Here is a 20,491-nt window from a genome sequence, read left to right as displayed (position 1 = left end):
TGAGTGCGTACATGTGTGCCTTCTGTGGAAGGTTGGGCGCCGGGCTGGCAACTCAACACTATAAAAAACTCTACTGCCAATCATGAGCGGACAGATGATCTGCTGTGGTGACCCCTAACTGGGAAAAAGCCGAAAGAAGAAGAAGAAGAAGAAGGTTTCCCATGAATAGAGATTAGCTTCTTAAGTGAAGTAAAGCTACAAGTCATTCTTAAGTTGTGCTAGAAAACTAAGAAATAAAACACAGCATTGTTCTGAACTCTTTCTTAATGTGGCACCCACCCTAATACCTATGGAATTACAAATATACTAGTGAATAAGTCGACCACAAATTTCATCCCCAAAACTCCTATTCAAACACCACAATCTGGTTTCTCTGATCTATCTACTACATGTGTTTGTGAGGAAAACCTAGAGAAAACCTAAGCTTAGCCACATGCTGTGTTCCCAAATCCTGGCAGCATGTTGCTGTGGTAATGCTTCTACACAATGGTGGTCCCAACCATGGACTCTTGAAATTATAGAGCAATCAAAGTCAAAGAAACTTTACTGCCATTCAGACCATACACAAAAATGCATAGCTGAATGAAACTACGTTCCTCCAAGCTCAACGTACAACAAAAGCACAGAAACAAATAACACACATTTAACAACAGTGACAACACAGTGTCCGAGACAGTTGAGACACAGAAAGCCTCAAAGATCCTCAACCATGCACAACTCTGTCTCAGACTCCAGCCAACATCTCAAGTCCAGTCCGGTCCTCCAACACCACTGACCAAACATAAATAAATAAATAAATTCTCACATTAGGCTGATCTGTAATGCTATGGGCTGTATCACAACCAGTCTCATTAATTATGATATTAAGAATATTGCTAGCTTGGCTTATAACAATTTGATCTCAGCAAAGGGAGTCCATGCCTATTAAACATTGTTTACTTCTTTGAGAGGGTCATGCAAGCTATCAAGATTGGTCATAGGTTCATAGGGTCATAGGATGATACTATGTTATTGGCTCAGAGGCCCTTATAAGCCTAGTCAAGAATTTCACCCATGTCCCTCAAAGTCAGCACCCGTTTCCCCTGTCCAGCAGGGACACAGGGGGTGGGATCCCAGGAGTATATTTTCTGTTTCCCATCCAGTCATCCAGGTTCCTCTTAAAGAAGGCTAGAGAGGTACTTTGCTTGACATGGATGGGGGAGTCTATTCCACAGGCAGGGGAGTCTTTGGGACACAAATCTATCACGGCAACAAGTCCCACTAATGTCACAGACCAGGTTAAGGGCTTGCATGCGAGTTGCATTAGTGGAGTTTGTCTTACGGATATACAGCAACTCCATAAAGACTGGGTCTGAAATGGCCTTGTATGCCAGACACAGGTCACCTCTGAGCAGTCTATATGAGACTGAGTAGAGGAACAGGGCTTTTAGCTTATCTCTATAAGGATAGGTATTTGAAACCCTGGCTTTTCCTAGTCAGAACCTCTGTGGTCTCTCCAACTGCTGCATGTGCTTGGTAAAGTACATGCTGATGTGGACATTGTACTCGATAATGGGTCTGATAAGGTAGGAGTACAGGGCTGTTATGACCTCCTTGTTCCTGGATGAAATACCCTTATTTATGAGGTGGGCCATGTAGAAAGTCTTCCGTACAACAGAGGCAATGTGGTGGTCAAAAGTCAGGTTGCTATCAACCTGGGTGCCCAAGTCCATCATGACTGATTGAATGCATAGTACATTTTTATTAATGTGATAATTAGTGAAGATGGCATTTTCTCCAAAGGGGTTAATGATGCATTTCTTAGCATTCAGTTTGAGGCCATGGCTCTGGCACCAGTCATGAGTTTGGGTAAGGCCCTCTTGGAGGATGTTCACATCAATAGGGGAATTTAAGACATCATCCAGCTTGCAGTCATCTGCAAACTTGGTCAGCCACAGATCACTGGTTTTGGCTTGCACCTCATAAAAGTATATCCCAAACAGTAGAGGCTCCAATACCAATCCTTGGGGTACACTGCTAGTTATGGGCCTACCACTTGAGGTGGCTTCCCCTACTTTGACTGAGTGGGTTCTATCAGTGAGCAAGTTAGCTACCTATCTGGTAACATATGGGTTGATGCCCAGATAGGAGTTTATTTATTATGCCTGAGTGGGGAATAGTGTCAAAGGCTTTGGCTAGGTCAAGGTAGGCAGTGTACACCATCTTCCCCTCATCAATGGCTTTGGTAACTGTTTCGAAGAAGTCGACCAAGTTTAGCAGGCATGATCTCCCTTTGACAAAACCAAACTGTGTGGGGTCAAGCATTTGGAGGTTGCCAATGTCCTTGTTGATAAGGTCCATGATAATGCGTTCCATAGCTTCCAGATCAGGCTAGTTAGGCTGATCGGCCTATAACTGCCTGGGTTAGTGGATGCTCCACCTTTGTGTAGTGGGATGACAGTGGCTGTCGTCCATTCATAAATTATATCTCAATCTGACCAAAGCATTTCATACCATAACTCATGCCAGAAATGTAAGCAAACTATCCATCTTAAACACAGCTGCTTATGTGATAAGATGGATAATCAACTGACTGAAAGGCACACATAGTTTATGTGGCAGGTACCTCTTTAAAAAGGGCTAAGGTAACCAGTGGAGTCCCCATGAGTCTGTAATGGGTCCTCTCCTGTTTGGCATTTACCTCTCTGATCTCAGAATTGATAAACATGAACCCTGATTATCTAAATTTGCAGATGACTGTAAACTAGATGCAACTGTCAAATTCCCTCAAATATCTGTACTGTTTGGCATTTACTTCTCTGATCTCAGAATTGATAAACATGATCTCTGATTATCTAAATTTGCAGATGACTGTAAACTAGATGCAATTGTCACATTCCCTCAAATATCTGTATCGTTTCAAAAGACATTACCCTATTTCATAAGTAGTGTGTGGATAATGGGATTAAATTGAATGTTTGAAAGTGTAGTATTGTTTCCTTTGGAAAACATCGATTACCCTCAATATACAGTACAGTTAACACACTCTTACTAATTTAAAAGCTAGTCAAGACCTTGGGACTTGGGTTATGGTTCCCTCTCGTTTGATCATCATGTTACAACTGCTGTCAAGAGATCCTTCTACTTCACAAAACTCAGGTATTTCATCTAGATTGAAAGTTATTTTTGCTCCCTGTATTTAGTGTAATCAAAACTCATTATACAGTGCAACATTCCCTTAGGGATGCGCTTCAATCACAATATTGACAAACTCAAAAAGCCACAGAGGTTCCTACCAATAAAAACCTCTGGTTTTAAGAACCTTAGTTATCAGGGCAGGCTAAAAGTTCTCTTACAATCTCCTGAAGGGTGATCTGTGGCTCATTTACTGTAGCACAGGAACTTCGCAGATCTTTTCTCATAGACACAGCTCCTCAGCTGGCACAGGCACAGAGGTTAAGGCTACAAGCTTTATATCCTGTGGTACAAGGTTTGATTCCCTCCAACCTCATTTATCTACTGTGTTACCTTGAGCAAGTCACTTAATCAGAGATCCTTCCTGTATCGTCCCTGAAAAGGGATTGTATGTCTAGTGGGCTTGCCTGGTTAACAAATAGATATTATTTTATTATTATTATTATTATTATTATTATTATTATTATTACTATTATTATCATCATTACCCATTCCTGTGAACCTTTTTTACTTTTACTCAGTGTCTAACACAATTGTCCAGCTGAGCTGTCCACATCTAATAGTTGAACCTATTGTTCTAAGGTAAGTTTAGCCCAGACTTTCTAGAGCATCTGTACTCTTTCCAGAGCAGCAGAAGGTTTTATAACTTACGATATATTTTGAGGGACTTTGCACTGTATGCATACTCACACACACACACACACACACACACACACACACACACACACACACACACACACACACACACACACACACACACACACACTTTATATGATTTCCTCTTTGAGGATTGAATCACAAAACACTGAAAACATGGATAAATCTCATGTACTAGAATCCTCATGTGGCTGAAATCTCATTTTGCAGGGAGTGGTTTGGTGTTAGTGCTGTAACACACAAGTGCTAATGTATGAAGATGTAAAAAAATGAACAAGCACAGGAATCTGTCTAGTTACAACCTCACCACAAGTGTTGAAGAAAAAATAAATAAGAGAGAAGCTATTTGTCTTAAAACTTAGTTGAGGAGCACAATAATTTCCAAAAATCAGGAAACCTAGATAGTGTTCCAAAACATTACACCTTTATTCATCGCAGACAACTGATCTTGTTATAGAGGATCACTTGTCTGTGACAAATAAAGTCTTGTTGCTTTGGAACACTACCTGGGTTTCATGATTTCTGGAAATTATTGTGACTGAGGTCATCAATGAAGTTTTAAGACCACTAGTTTCTCTGTTTTTAACGTATGAAGATGTATGTCTAGCCTTTTGTTAAAATAGAAATCAGTGTTATTTTCAGATAATTACTACCAGTGTACAAATGGAAACCTCACCAACAGTGATTCTATGTACATGTTTTTTTTACTTGGTTTTACGTGCATAGAGAGTATATTTAAGTAAGGGCTTTACCCCTTCAAAAATGACTTTTTAAGGTACTTTCCCTGATATTTTCTAGTAATTATGATTTTGACAAAATGCGTTACTGTTATTTTAAAATTTAATCTGACATAATTCAAGGAAAGCATGTATGTATATACATATTGACATAGAGATACTGAGGCACACTGTACTCCTATATGTATATACATATTGACATATATAGAGATACTGAGGTATACAGTATTACTATATGTATATACATATTGTCATAGATAGAGATACTGAGGTATATAGTATTCCTATATGCATATACATATTGTCATAGATAGAGATACTGAGGTATATAGTATTCCTATATGTATATACATATTGACACAGACAGAGATACAGAGGCACACAGTATTCCTATATGCATATACATATTGACATACAATGAGATACTGAGGCACACTGTACTCCTATATGTATATACATATCGACATAGATAGAGATACTGAGGTATACAGTATTCCTATATGTATATACATATTGTCATAGATAGAGATACTGAGGTATATAGTATTCCTATATGTATATACATATTGACACAGACAGAGATACAGAGGCACACAGAATTCCTATATGCATATACATATTGACATACAATGAGATACTGAGGCACACAGTATTCCTATATGTATATACATATTGATGTATGTATAGATACTGAGGCACACAGTATTCCTATCTTTATATACATATTGACATAGACAGAGATACTGAGGCACACAGTATTCCTATATGTATATACATATTGACATAGATAGAGATACTGAGGCACACAGTATTTCTATATGTATTTACCTACTGACATAGAGATATTGAGGCACACAGAATCCCTATATGTATGTATATATATATATATATATATATATATATATATATATATATATATATATATATATATATACATATATATATATATATATATATATATATATATATATACATATATATATTGACAAAAATATAGATATTGAGGCACACAGTATTCCTACTGATGCTAGGAAACACTATGCCTTAGCTAGCCTTAGATAGCTTTGACTCAGGCACACAGTTAATGTGAGTCAGCTGAAGGTATAGCTATATAAGGCACATCTCTCAGCTCTCCTGAATTTTTCAGAATGCTCAGATTTGTGCCTTATAATTTCAGTTGTAGCATATAACATTTGTGGTTTTCTGACAAATTATTGAGGACTACAGTCAATAAATGATAAACATTTGAGTTTCACATTTCAGATCCTTCAGAAAATGCTTACGTATCTGTATGCCTGTTATTCTCACAACTTTGTAAGTTGATAAGAGCAATGTGTAAAATCTGTTGCTTATTTTGAGCCTGGATATATGTTGATTCAAAGGCAGGTTCAACAAACACAAAAAACTCAAAGGAAATTTACCAAAGCCACCTTCGGAGAACATTAAAAGATTACGTTTTTTGAAGGGGCAAGCCTCCATGAACCCACCATGTTATATATACCAACAAGCACAATAGTGGAGAAAAAAGCAATCTCTAAAAGTGATGAAAGTAGTTTGGTGACCTACCTTTGATTTCTTTGCCCTGAAACCACCATTAACAAGATGCCATGCTCCCTTTGGGCCTTTGTCCCCCATTATGTTTAAATTTGCCCACAAGTCTTGCTCTAAGAAGTTGAGACCTATTCCAGGCCCGTTCTCTTGCTAGACATTAATTGTTTTCCTGACTTGACAGATGTGTCCTAGAAGAGGCTTAGGGAGTGACAAGAACTGTTAAAATGGGTGCCTGAAAGGAAAAGTCTAAAGGATATTCCCAAATCCAGGAAGAGATAAGAACTTGTATCCTGCATTCTGGAGACAGTCTTATGGAATTACTTGATATATTTGCTTATCTGGATAAAGAGACTGATGTTCTGCAAGTAATGTTTCGCTCTGGGCCACTGTGAGGTGGAGTATTTTATACTTTGTCAGAATTGTGAAACAGAGAGTAAATGTTGAATTTCTGTTGGTTCAGTTAACCGCTCACCATACCTCTCAACTATCCAGATTTTCTCAGAATGTCCAGATTCTGGCCTCATATTGTTGGTCTGTTTTTCATACAATTGTGGTTTTCTGACAGAGCATTAACAAATCATTGAGAACTAAAGTCAGAAAATGACAGACTTTTAAGTTTCATTCTACAAACCATTAATAAAATTCATGCAAATGCAAAACATGTTATTCTATCAACTTTCTAAGTTTGTAAAAGTAATATTTAAAACTTGTCCTTATTTTTGGGCCTTTGCCCCCCACCCTTTATTTATGGCTGTGTCTAGATTTCTTGCTTTAAGAAGTTGAGAAGTATGCACCTCATAATAGGCACACACATTTTGTACTGCACTACTTCATTTTCCTTGTAAATAAACCTGTTTAAATTGGAAGAACTGTTAAAGGCTGTATTCTTTTAAACTGCAACACAATATGTGTGTGCATGTGGGAGTTTGACATAATGATTAAGGTGTTTACCTTACATACACAAGATGCAGGGCTTGATTCTCACATAGAGTAATTGGCTAGGTTTAGAATAGCCCACAAAGACAGTTAGCCTAGTACTAATCTATGAACCTATGAACATAGTGTGTCTGTGTATATATATATATATATATATATATATATATATATATATATATATATATATATATATATATATATGTATATATATATACTTGTATATAGATAAAGGTATAAATATACAATCCAATTAGTACCTTTATTCCTTTTGAATTATTCATCTTGCATATGTTCCACACACTGTAGGCAGCTTTGTTACACAGTACCACTTCTCAAGTGAAGACTTGCTAAACCTTATTCTAAGAATTTCACATAAGCTGTGTCTGTGCATTTTAAAGTGCACAGGCTCAATTCACTGTATACCATATCTATGAAACTCAATACATATATTATGTGTTTCTTCCAGCTTCTAAATATATTGAGAATGCCACTGTACAATACTTTGTACTGAACTTTAATTACTACTGTAACCTATTTTTCTTAGTTGACTGTGTCAGCATTTATTTATTATCATGCAAGGAACTAGTTGAATTCTTCTGTTTTAAAACATCCCTATTGCTCATGAGGACTTCTTCATGAATAAATAAAATACAAAAAGAATACAAACATATACTGCATTATGAAATATACAGAGTGAGATAAAAAAAAAACATACAGTTAGAGGATGATGTAATATGTGCATGTAAATGCCTATTATATTAGACTGTAATTGACTGAAGGTTCTGTGTCATATATAAATTGATCTGATATTAAACTAGTATCTTTCTCAAAAAAAAAGACAGCCAGCTAATGGATAAGGATTTGGAAGATATTTTTTTTCCAGTTTCTCCGTTATTGTTAGTGTTTGACAAAAATACATATTCACATTGTTGAATATTGTTAAATCTTCACATTAAAATATAAGTGATCAATTTGACCTACTTACTTCTGTGGAATTTCCAGAGACTGAGGCAGGCATTACTTCTGAATGAGGATAGCCGTTGAAGGATTTTACCTTCTTTTGTTTTTCACTCCTGCAGCTCTTGAATGGTGACTGATTTGTGGAAGAATTCACAGAGCCATACAATATTAATGATTGGTTTGCTACGGCTGCTGAATTTTGGGCTGCAGCTCCAAGTGGTTGTGGCTGTGATGTAGAACCCAGGGGAATATTTGGTAAAGGACGAGATCGGATCCAGGATGAATCTCCTTGATTAGACAAATTCCTTTCAGGCACAGGTGGAGGTGGAATAGGTGGAGGTGGCAAAGTCCGACTTGGTGGTGAGAGCTGAAAAGCTTTCCCTGTCTAAAAAAGTAAAAGTAAAACACCTTAATGCTTAAAGTTACTTTGATCATTTGCAAGCAAACATAAAAAATGATAAACTGCACTTATGTTTAAATAGGAGAAAATGATATTTTGGTTGACAAGAAAGGTCTGTGCATCTCTTGCTTTTATGATGGCTGACTATGTAGCTGGTGGAGCTATTTAACAGTTGCACTTACAAAGATTTATGGGGTTCACTTGTGATCAGGCATATGATACATAAGCTGTGTGAACAATTCTAGATTGGCAATGATCAACTTCCTATAAGGCTTTAGGATAGCAAAACCATCAATTTTATATCAAGCTGTGAACTGTTTGCAGAGTGTGCCTACTATTAAGTATCACAGATATAAAAAGGAAGTGCTTTTTATCTCTCAGTAGTTTCTTTATAACTTTACCATCTCTCAGTACTGTGCTATGTTGCAGCTGGCATGTTTTTATTTATATTTTGTATTCCCTCATTACTTCTTGTTTGTGTTTCTTGGTATATTGTGGAGAAGTAAACCGTTGTTTTTGATTTCTTTATTTATATTTTCTCATCCACATTGCAAGAAAACGATGACCATCGTTTCAGTTTCAGGCTATGTATCTTGAAATTCTGTCTTCTTAGTTTCAATGTCAGCAAATGTAGCATCATGAGATATGTTAAAATAATGCATCCATATTACAAAATAAATGTTCATGTCATATGAAATTACACCATCATTAAAGATCTAAAGACAGTATTAGACAGTAATATAAAATTTGACCAATGTTAGCCCATCAAAATTAGTAGGGGGCATTCTAAAGGGCATGTAATTCAAAAGGGCATGTTTAGTCATGAAGATCAATGCACCAACTTATATGATCCACTACTGAATATGATGCTAAGCTCTGCAGCCTTTAAGCAAGCCTCCTGAAGAATCCTAAAATGACACAATGATTCCTTACTAGAAAGTTTGGAAAAATTGAATAATTCAGAAGAGCATCACAAAAATCACTACAGATCACTCCTATTACAGATCTTACTGGGATAAGCAATTTCATCCTTGTAGACTTCTTCAGATCTACTTCTACCATCTGCAGATGTAAGACCCTATTAAAAGAATGATCTGTAGTCAGTCTCTCTTTCGAAGCAGGAGAATTTGGAACCGGATTTATTTTGTTTTAAAAATAAAATAATTTAGTTGAAGAGAGTTCTCTAAATACTTAGACTCTCAACAGTCCTGTTTTGGAATGTCCCTTCGCTAAAAGTATTTCATTATTTAACATTAAAACTGTTTTCTTATTTTTCTGTACTTTTTGGGCTCTAGGTTGCTAATGACTTAAAAACATTTCTGAACTTATTTGTAGTTTTTTGTTGCCAAAGACCTGTAGTCATGAAGATGTTTTCATTACTGCAGATACCTCCATTGCACATCTCTTCATACAAGCCTAACTGCACTCCTAAAATGTTATCATACAGCAACCACAACACCAAGGAATTCTTGAAATGTTGAATTACCTTCTCATCTTTTTAGTAGTGGTTTTATTCTTGTTAGTATGATGTAATAAAATACATCAAATCGCTCAATAAGAGCAGGAAAAAAAATAATAACAGCTATAACAATTTTTCCTTAGTCACAGGCGAAGGTTGTTGTTCTTCATCTTTCAGCTTTTCCCGGTTAGGGGTCGCAACAGCAGAACTCCGGTCCGCTAATGATTGGCAGTAGATTTTTATGGTGCCGAGGTGCCAGCTCGATACCCAACCTTTAACAAAGGCACGCCCATTCATGCATGTCTTTCGGATGCCACTCGACCACAGGGAGGACATGCAGACTCCGCAGAGAAGGCGCTCCAGCCAAGAATCGAACAGGAGAACCTCTTGCTGTGAGGCAACAATGCTACCACTGCACCACCACGAACTCTGCGCCGCTGCGAGCTATGATACCAATATTTTGCATTATAATCAGTGCTATTTTAAAATCATTCAATGTTAAGTTTGGATATGTAGTGCAGCCATCCTTTACTGCAGCCAGGGAACAGCACAGCCCTCCTTTACTGTGGCCAGATGACAGCACAGACATCCTGTACTGTGTTGGAGTAGGTAGTAACAACCCAGTCCTTTTGTTCTGCTAAAGGAGTGACCTAAAAGTGGTCATCAGTAGTCTCTCATTTTAAAAAAAAATGGTCCTCTGCCGTATATCTCTAATGGATCCTGTGACAACACAGCAATCCAGTGCAACACCCACAAATTGGTGCAAAAGAACTGCCAGTATTTCCCTGCAGGAGAGATGTCCAGTGGTTGGAGTTCTTTTCCTTCACCTTTTCTTTCCTATTCTCTATCATTTCATTTCCAAAGCAAAGCATTTCTCTTTAAAGCAGATGCTAATAGGGAGGACATGATGATGCCACTGACACTGGATGGTGGCCACTGTTCTCATCTTTTGATGTCCATGTGTGTCCATGAAGTATCATTTCCTTTTATATTTCCACAGGACTGAGCTGAGGTGAAACATTAGCAAAGCTTTCCTGTACTGCGGTGTAAACTTCAGTACACTCAATCTGCAACATTGAAGTACATCTCTAAAGTAGTTTGCAGCCTATAGCATGCTTTTCATTTGAAAGGAAAGAGTTGTAGAATGTTCTCCACCATCACAAAGAGCCAAAAATAAGTTGTCAGGAGATGTATAGCATTATACTCAATACTATAGGAGTAGTTTTACCACATATTTGTGGGAATAGCTATAACAATTGTAAGAAAACACGTTACTGTGCCTTGCCCCAATGGATTACCTACAGCAAAATTATTTTGTACTATGGAAATAGTAAAAGAAGATTGTACCACCTCATTGAACAAAAGTCATTCTACCACAAGCATTCAACATGGTGAGATGAGCTATACTGAACTGTGAAAGAACGTATAAGTGACAGCCTTTCTATACTTTAAGAAGACCCTTAGAACAGTCACAATTTACTATGGGAGCAAGCCAAGCACTTCTTACTTTATTATGAGCAGCTACAGTACACCAGTGCTTCAGTAATGGATGCTGCAATGAGAGTTGAAAATATAACACATTTGCACTGCATGAAGAGTTGTAGCATAGCTCTCCGTAATGTGAGGGGAACTACAACGCAGTCATCCTGTACTGCAGGAAAACTAAGTTGATATGTGGAAGGAGAATTATAATGATCTGCATGGGAGGAGTTAAAGTACAGCCATACTGTGGTGAGAAAGGTGTTGTGAGATGCTTCCACATAGGCTGTTGGACCAGCCATTTATTTACTTGTTCACAAGGGTATAATAACAACAAACACAGATGTGACTATCACCAAGTGTTACACAGCATAAGACTTTGTTATTGTTATACTGCAATCAATATAAGCAGCACCGGTGGAATCTCCTTATCCTATCAACAGTCTCCACCTTATCTGGTGTGAGATCGACAGCTATCCCCCAGCAAGATGACAGATACAGTCTCGCCAACATGTCTATAAACTCTGCCATGAGCCATCTCCCACTGGACTGCTTTTAGTACATATCTTAAAGGAGGTATCCCAGAATGCATCCTCATCAAATGCCCATATCTCTTCTGCCATCTCCTCCCAGATCAGGGGACCTGTAGATCTTGTCTGAATTCCTCTTGGCTGGAATGCAGAATTCCTCACTCTGCCATGGAATATAAGTATAAATACCCTATGAAGGAAAGTACCATTTTGTTAGGAACTTGCCATATTTTTAAACATTTATGTAAATATTCTTTGTTGCTATCACTTCTGGCATTCCTACCTGCAGGACTGTAATGGCCAGCCCTACTTTTAGGGTGATACCTTATCCTCCACTGGCTTCAGCAAACTTCCACCCAATCAGAAGTCATGACATCAGTGCTATAACAGGGGTATCAGCCAATACCATCTTCTGATCTGTCTTGCCCTGGCTGGACAAGGGATTGTCTTAGATCTTCTAACAAATATTAGAAATAACTGACTTTCTCTCATTTAATATGCACTGAAATAATTCTTAAGCAAAGCATGGATTGGTTTCTGCTCTAAGACCACTTACTTCTATATCCCTTTGCCTTGGCTACCTTTTACAACAGCCTTTTACAACACCCTTTGCACCTCTGACTACCTCCTCAACAGCCTCTGCCCCTCACTTATGCTTGCTCTGCCTTCTCTCCCCCCTATTTTTATTTATACTTTCATGTGACTGCACCTCTATTGCTCCTTGCATCTTTCCACTCTTCTCAAGTCTGCTACTCTTGTCGCACACACTGATTCCCTTCTTCATGCTCTTGTCTGCTCCTGTGCATCCCCTTGTGCTGTCTGTCCTCCAATGTTTCCTATTCAGGTAGTTAATCAGGATTGTGGTGGAGTTCCTACTTTTGTTGCATTTGTGAATGTCTGGCATGTCTCTTCCAGTGCAATTTTTGACATGTATATTTTATTTGTATAAGAATTATATTGTAAATTATTATTAATTACAGTGTATCTTGTAGCTTTTCTCCTAGGGCCTCTGCTGAAAATAAAATCCTAGGAAATCAGTCAGACTTTCCTGGTAAAAAAATGTCAAACAAATCAACCAATCAATCAATCAATCCCTACAGTGCAAATGGACCAAAGGGGTTATCTGCAGGAATGAGAATTCACCCATGATGCCCAACTATGTCCCACTGGATTTTAGGCAGAAAAGAGATAAGCCGGTGGGAAAAGAGAGGGAAAGTGCAGAAAATTAGGGAAAAGGGTATGCATCCCAATCATGGGATAACCAAGAGAGGGAATCAAGGGAGGGAATAGGGACTCCATCTCTGAATATACCCAAACATCTACATTTATGGTAAGTTCCTTACCACAACTGTACTTTCCTTCACAGGGTAGCTGCACTTATTCTCCATAACTTCTAACAACTGTGCTTTGTTTATTATAATATGCATTGTTAATGTCTTCACTTCTAAGAAGACTTCCAGAATATCAGAAGCAGTGCGTGGCTGTCCTGAATGAATATTAGGAGAACTGCCATGGCAACCTTGTCCTGGTCCTGGATGCTAATCCTAAACTCTAATATCTAAAAAAGTGTAGCTAAGTGGCAAGGTAACTAATTGTAAAACTCACTTGGCAGAAGCCTATCTGAGGACTGCTGTGATGGCTAATGGGCCTTAATGTGGCCGGTCACAAGTTTTCTATGAAAGGAGTAACAAAACTTAATACATTGGGAAAACCATTTTTATAGGGTTTGCATATTAGCTGCCTTCCTCTCCCTGCCCTTTGCAAAGGAGACAAATAGCTGGTCTGATGTTTTGACTTCCTTAGCTCTGTGTAGACAGAATCTCAGGTGTATAAGCAAATCCAGATCTTGTAAGGTTCTATCCCCTTTGTTCTGATTGACTGTATTACCCTGATACAAGGAAAGGTTCTGCCACCACCTTGGCATGAAAGAAAGTTTGGTACACAGAGTGGCTGTGTCCTTGAGGAAGACTGTGAATGTCAGTTTTCCTCAAGGTCATAGTCACTCTGTGTAACAACCTGAGTTGCAAGTCTGACTGTGTAAAAAATTATTCTGGCACATATCATAGCCACTGAAAATGACACCATATATGAGAGGCATTTTAAGAGAAGAGAAGCCACAAGTTCATTGGCTGCCAGGGCTACAATAGAAAGCTGAGGTCCTGTGGTATGGAAATTTTCTCTTTGGATATTCTGAGATGACTTACTGGCAATTAGGAATAAAGTACAGGTTCTAAAGGCAGGTTAGCTGAGATGGCCAAAATACATTCAAAGAGGCATAACAAAGTCCTAATTTGTAAAGCTTTGACAAGTAGTTGAGAATTAGAGATGCTCAAGATAAATTAAGGTCCTAGCCTCTAAGGCAACATCAGTGGGAGAATCTCTTTTACTCTGGTTGGTATAATTCCCTTGTTTTAGGATTTCTAGCCTCCGTCATTATATGCAGCATGTCTTTTTTAAAATCTGCTCCTCTGTAAACTATGTTCCTCAGTAGGATTACTGCCAGATCATCCATGCTGTCAACCTTAGAGTTCTGAGTTTGGGGATGTAGTAAGGACCATTTCTTCTATACCAAAATGTCCATTTACTGAATTAATAGCATTGGAAATCATCCTTCAACTTATGATCGGTGTCTTCAAATGAGATGCCCTCTAGTGATGAAGCTGAGAATGGGGTGTTCTTGATGTCTGATTTACAAAAATAGAGAGGGGACATCTAACGAAAATATATCAGCTCATCTACGTCTGACTCTGGGGTGTCTAAAGACTTTTCCAAGTCAGGGTTAATCTTTCCTTTCTTCAAAGGAACACTTAACAGCTGTAGGATTTAGAGTGTAATTTGCTTGCGATCTGGAAAACCTATGAAGTCCTAAGCCAGCTAATATAGGCCTTTGCAGAAGGCTGGAATGAGAAACTATCAGGCCTAGGGCTAGGCAAGCTAGCAGATAATGGCTTCATCTTTGCATTTTGCATCTTGGCTTTTTAGAAGAGGCCACAATAAAAGCCTTAGTTTTTTCAGCAAATGGGGCAAAAGCTCAAAGTGGTCTTTATGAACCTTCTCTTGGACTAACAATGACATCTCTCTCTCTCTCTCTCTCTCTCTCTGTCTCTCTCTCTCTCTCTCTCTCTCTCTCTCTCTCTCTCTCTCCTTCACTAAATATGAAACAAGCATCTGTCATAGGGGGTCCTTGGAAAAGCTACAGAGCTGACTGATGTTGCAGCAGATTTGGTCAAGGAGGACAAGCCTATAGTTGAGAGCATTGTGGCCTTCAGAAGGGGCACACCAGGCACCTTATGTCAAAACTGATTTCAAGGATAGAAGTTGCAGTGGTACCTCTACAGTCCTAATGCCATTGGACCACTGAAAGCCATTAGACTAGCTCAGACTGTTTTCACTCCACCATTTTTCTCATTTGGGCATTTGCTGGAGTGCTTGAATTTCTGAAGGAGGTCCTCAGAAACCCTGATTGACTCCATAATGATATGTGACCAGGAATGCACCTTGCTTTGGACAATGCAATCTTGGAGAAATGTATCTCTCTTGAAGATTGTGCAAAGCGATTCACATCATGCTCTTGGCCCACGCAAAAAGTGTACTGATATAGAAAATCTCATACAGGATGGGTTTATCATACTCAGCACAAGTATTCCTTTCCTGAATCACATTACAATCACTGTCAGTATTAGACACTTATGAACTAGAAAACAATAGAAAGAAAGAGAAATTTTAAGAATGGAGTACTTATTTAAGATTCTTGCAAATAGGCTGACATATCGGGTCAATGACTCTGTGCAGTAATAAATGTGCATAAACTGATGGTAAAGAGATCTGAAAATTGAGTCAGCCAGTATCCCTCCTATACCACCAATATCCTGAAGTCAGAGATAGAAGGAGTTAATCAAAGCCAGTAGGGAGAAGGTAAAGCTTTAGAATTTGGCTGACTGTTAGGTTCTTGCAGGCAGTAGTCCCAGAAGTGATGAGTATTACAGGGAATATTATTAATTGATTGATTTACTTATTTATGTATTTATTGACATTTGATTACCAAGAAAGTCTGATTGAGTAGAAGCCCAATTTCAGAAGATGCCCATGGAGAAAAGCTCCAAATTACTACAAAATATTTTAAGAACAACAATTTTACCTTCTTTGAAAATAAAACAAAAACATTTGCAGTTTAAATAATTATAACAAATTAGACATAATATAAAAACATTGGTCATGAATCAAAACAAAATATATGGCAATCATTTAATATTTAGAGAAATTTTAAACAGTTTGCAGACAAATTGAAGGTAAGTTAGTCTAATACAAATAGGAACTGCAATATGAAGTCAGAGGAAAAAAGGCTTATGTTATAGCTAGACAGAAAGTCAGGAAAGAGAATTAGATAGCAATAAGGAATTAAGTGAAGAAGGGACAGTCATGAGGGATAAAGAATGAAAAGGTACTTGCTCAATTTAGGGATATAGTTTATCCTGTTTTTGAACAAGAACAGTCAGATTTTAGCTAGGAAGTCATTCAAACTGGTTTTGAAAGCTGGGAGACGGTATAGACCTGATGGATATAGGTGATGACCAGCTTTAATTTTGTTATTTATATCTATCCATGATATCATCTTCTCAGTCACTACTCAAAACCCATGATTAGAACTGAGGATGGGTACAAGTAAACTGACAAGTGTTAGCCTATGTTGCAGATTTTAATCAATCACCACAGTTTGGTACAATGTTTGCAGTACTACCTCTGCTCCACTCACTCTCTGGTTAATTGCCCAGTCTCCACCCTTCACTCATTTAGAAAATCTCAAGATAATTAAACTACATTGTTTGAGAAAACTGCCCCCCCCCCCCCCAATTTGGATGGCAATCTATTCTTTTTAGAGAGAGAATTATGAGATCTTAGTTGAAGCTGCTGGTTTCCATTCTGACTGCTTCACTATTAGAAGTGAACTTCTTCTATGCATGCTAAAGCTCATAGTTTCCTGAGGCTAAGAGGACAACATAATCTGCAGACAATAACAATAAAAACTTCCACTTTCCCAAACTGTATATTTCTGTGCCATGATGTTCTGTCTAAAAAAGATCATAAAGAGCAAGGGAAACAGGATGCTCAATTTTAATACATTTGAAATAACGCTGACAATGTAGGTGCAACTTTTGTACATAAAATACATGGACTCAGTAGCATGCAACTGCAGTCCAAAGATCAAGTGCTATTGTAGTACATGTCTCAAGGCATTTCAAGGTGTGCAGACATATGCCTGCTCTACATATACAAAATACAAGTAGACGAGACGGTACTAGTCAAGTTCCAAGAACTCTCCAATATCTGTCAAAGAACAGATGGTTAATCCACATTTCACAGAATCTATGGCAAATAAAAACCTGTTCATTAATTCAAAATATTTCCCAACAAAGTGGTAGGCAGGTCCAGCTCTCATTTATTCTGCTCGTTGAATGGCTGATAGAATATCTGATCCCTAAATGTCAGGCCTGAATTGTAATGCATAGAGCAGCTTTATGGCATCATCACTCCTGATTTTTAAACCTGTTGAGTCCCATGGTCCTAGAAGCAACTCTGCAGTATAATAATTCAGCATGCAGCTATATGGTGCAGCCTCAGTACATGCCAGATTATCTGTGTGTGAACATATGCTATCTACATGTATACGTACGCATGCATGTTAGTGTGCAGTGATGCTAGGGAGGCACTTTGCCAGTAGTAAACCTCTCTTCCTGACACTAACACAACCTCCCATGCACTGAAAGCTGCTGATCCATGCCAAGTAGATTATTTGATTACAAGCCTGAGGCATGTAAACTGCATACTAAGTATTTGCATTTGCAGGTGCCGGTTACTTTGTTGTGTTTAGTTTTATACAATCCATTTGTTCATGACCTAGGAAAGAATGTAGTCACAAACGCACCTCCACCCATATATACACACCTGCAGGCACACACACACATACACACACACACACACACACACACACACACACACACACACACACACACACACATATACACACAAAGATGAAAAAGAAGAAAAGAAAAAACGTAGCACACATATACGCAAAAAGTATGCACATGAATACGAAGAGATGAATTGCTGCTGAAGAAACTTCCTACCCTAAAGGAGAAGCATCTTTCTCTAACTGCAGAAGATGATACCTTACAGCTGTTTCCAGCACAATCAAAAATTATAGCACATCATTTTTATATTCATGAGAGAGCTACATTACCCACAATTCTAGTCTACAGTTAGTCATGGGCTGAACTCTGTTGCTTAGCAATGAAGAGACCACTACACTTACTCATAGCTGCTGTAAACAACATATGCAGTTTATTGTTAGCTGGTTTTATGACTTTCTGTCAATGTTTGAGGTTTTATATGTTATTTAAACAATGACAGTTAAGACATGGGCTAATAAAATGTTTCCTGTTTTGTTATATATCAAGGAATGTAAGTTAACAAAGAAACACAGTAAGATATTAGGACACTTCTGGGAGTGCCACTGCAATGGCAGTATCTGCAAGCAGTCAAAAACAGTGATAACTAAATCTGCTAAAGCTTCACTTGGCTGTAATCTCTTGAAAACTCGTGCTACAAAAGAAGGAATAGAAGAAAAGCTTTGAGCTTTATTTCATACAAAGTAAATAAAGCCTGCAACTGGGAACAAATATAGCTGTAACATACTCTCCTCCATGTTTTCTAACATTGTAGCAGTCTAATCCATAGGACTTTATTAAAAATTTATAATAGCATGGAGTTGCCAGTTGGCAGTTAATGCTATAAGAAGCAGGATCCTTATAGCTGCATGAAGAAAGAAGACGCAGAAAGTGATTTGTAGATCTGCAGAGTATGAGAGATTTGGTTTTGTGGATGCTTGGTGATGCTTTTACCCTGACAATGCACACTTTACCTTTCCTGCCGCATGAAGTTAAGAAATGTGACTACTGTAGTAGAAACTTCTGATATTGCGGAAATCCCACTATCAGAGCATGTACCTGTCTTTCAAGACTTTATTTGAACTAGCATGGGACAGCAGGCTAAACAGTGGAGGATGGATCCACTTTCCCTAGTTAGGGCAAACTTAGGGTGGATATCAGAGCCACAATTACCCACTATTGTAACCTCAACCCCATGTACTCCATGTCTGTCAGTACGCCAGGAATCTTTTAAACCATATCTGCAAGGGAGCGATTTTAGTGGAAGTTTGATGGGCAGATTATTGAGCCAAGGTTTCAGTTAAGGAAGCCCATTTAGTTAATATGAAAACAGAGCTCAAGGGCATGAATGGGGTTATTGCATATAAAACCTTGCATGTCAAATTATGAAGATTTCAACAATGAAAGGGAGCATTAACCTTAAGAGAAGGCAGCAACTAAGTCATGGGAATTAAGCCCATGAAACTGCTTGATCTAAGGTTAATAAAATAAAATAAAAATAAAAATAAAACACCATCACCTATTCTACGAATTATGTCAAGGGATGAATGGCTAGATATTTAGGGAAAAACTATTAATACGGAATATTTAAAATTCTAACAGGACCAGTATAAAGAGGTTGGCCGGAGAGTAAAGAGAAAATGGAATAAACATTTAGTATCAATATGCAATGTCATCCGATCTAACTTTTACAAAACCAAGCTTATGGCACTGACATCAGTGGAAAAGATCCATAAGGCAATCATTGCCACCGTCAAAGGATGTATAAAGGCTACGACAGCTTTAGTGCAGAAATATAAGCTCCTTGAAGGGCACGACAACTGACATGCCCACCTCATGTATTGAGTTTCAGCAAACCCTATTCTGTCAGACCTATTACACATTCACATGTCCTGTTTAATTGTAAACACTTGCTCAAACGATATCAGCCTCTTTTACAAAATAACTAGTACATGTTGTAAAGATAGATACGTATCTCATAGAGTAACGTTTCTATAGAGCCACATTCTTCTCCACATAAAAGAAAGTACTTCCCTTACGCTATTAAAACATAATTTGGATGAATGGATGGGTGACCACAAATTCACCCCTGATTTAGCACATCTGTCACTCACTGGTAGGGGAAACATGCAAATGTCACAACACATCCTTGGTTTGACTAGCTCTATGTTACTGGTATGCAAAATATAAAGTGTTCCATGCCCATGCAGGATCTACCAGCTTTATCTCCTACCCTCCTGGACATACTCTGACACTGCTTGCTAGGACCAGTTGTAGATCCCAAGGACATCCTGCAGGCTCGGTCACTTCAGTTTCATCCTGGGGGGGATTTTTTTTTAATTTATATGTCACACCCAGTTCCCTGCCCTGCCTTCCATGTTTTTTTATTATATCTGAGAGCTACTCCTGTGTATGAACTATGCCTCCCCTAAGGGAGTATCATCAATGAATGCATTCCCACCTTGGATGGGCACATCCATCCCTCTGTGGTGCTCTGCAGTCACCTGACAAACTGTCACTCGTTGAAGAAAATAAAGTTATTCCTGCTGCACTGTTGACAGCATAACACAGCTATGCAAATGCTCAAAGACTGGTGTAAAGCTGTAAAAATAGATGTTTTGGTCATGCTTTGATCTTCCATTCAAAAAAACATGCTAAATGAC

At 38.2% G+C, this 20,491-nt stretch overlaps 1 protein-coding gene across 2 annotated transcripts in view; it reads right to left on the bottom strand.

Moving 5' to 3' along the window:
• LOC122809292 (E3 ubiquitin-protein ligase CBL-like) overlaps nt 1–20,491 on the bottom strand; it is a 645,680-nt gene that overhangs the window by 74,845 nt on the left and 550,344 nt on the right. For both annotated transcript variants that reach the window (XM_044080672.1, XM_044080673.1), the window contains exon 10: nt 8,041–8,400. In XM_044080672.1, coding sequence (XP_043936607.1) covers nt 8,041–8,400 — 360 coding nt within the window. The remainder of the gene's footprint in view (nt 1–8,040; nt 8,401–20,491) is intronic.

The sequence above is a fragment of the Protopterus annectens genome, chromosome 8.part0, assembly GCF_019279795.1.
Source record: "Protopterus annectens isolate FY-2018-M chromosome 8.part0, PAN1.0, whole genome shotgun sequence".
In the NCBI taxonomy this organism is placed as follows: Eukaryota; Metazoa; Chordata; order Ceratodontiformes; family Protopteridae; genus Protopterus; species Protopterus annectens.
This window is presented reverse-complemented; position numbering and strand designations above follow the sequence as displayed.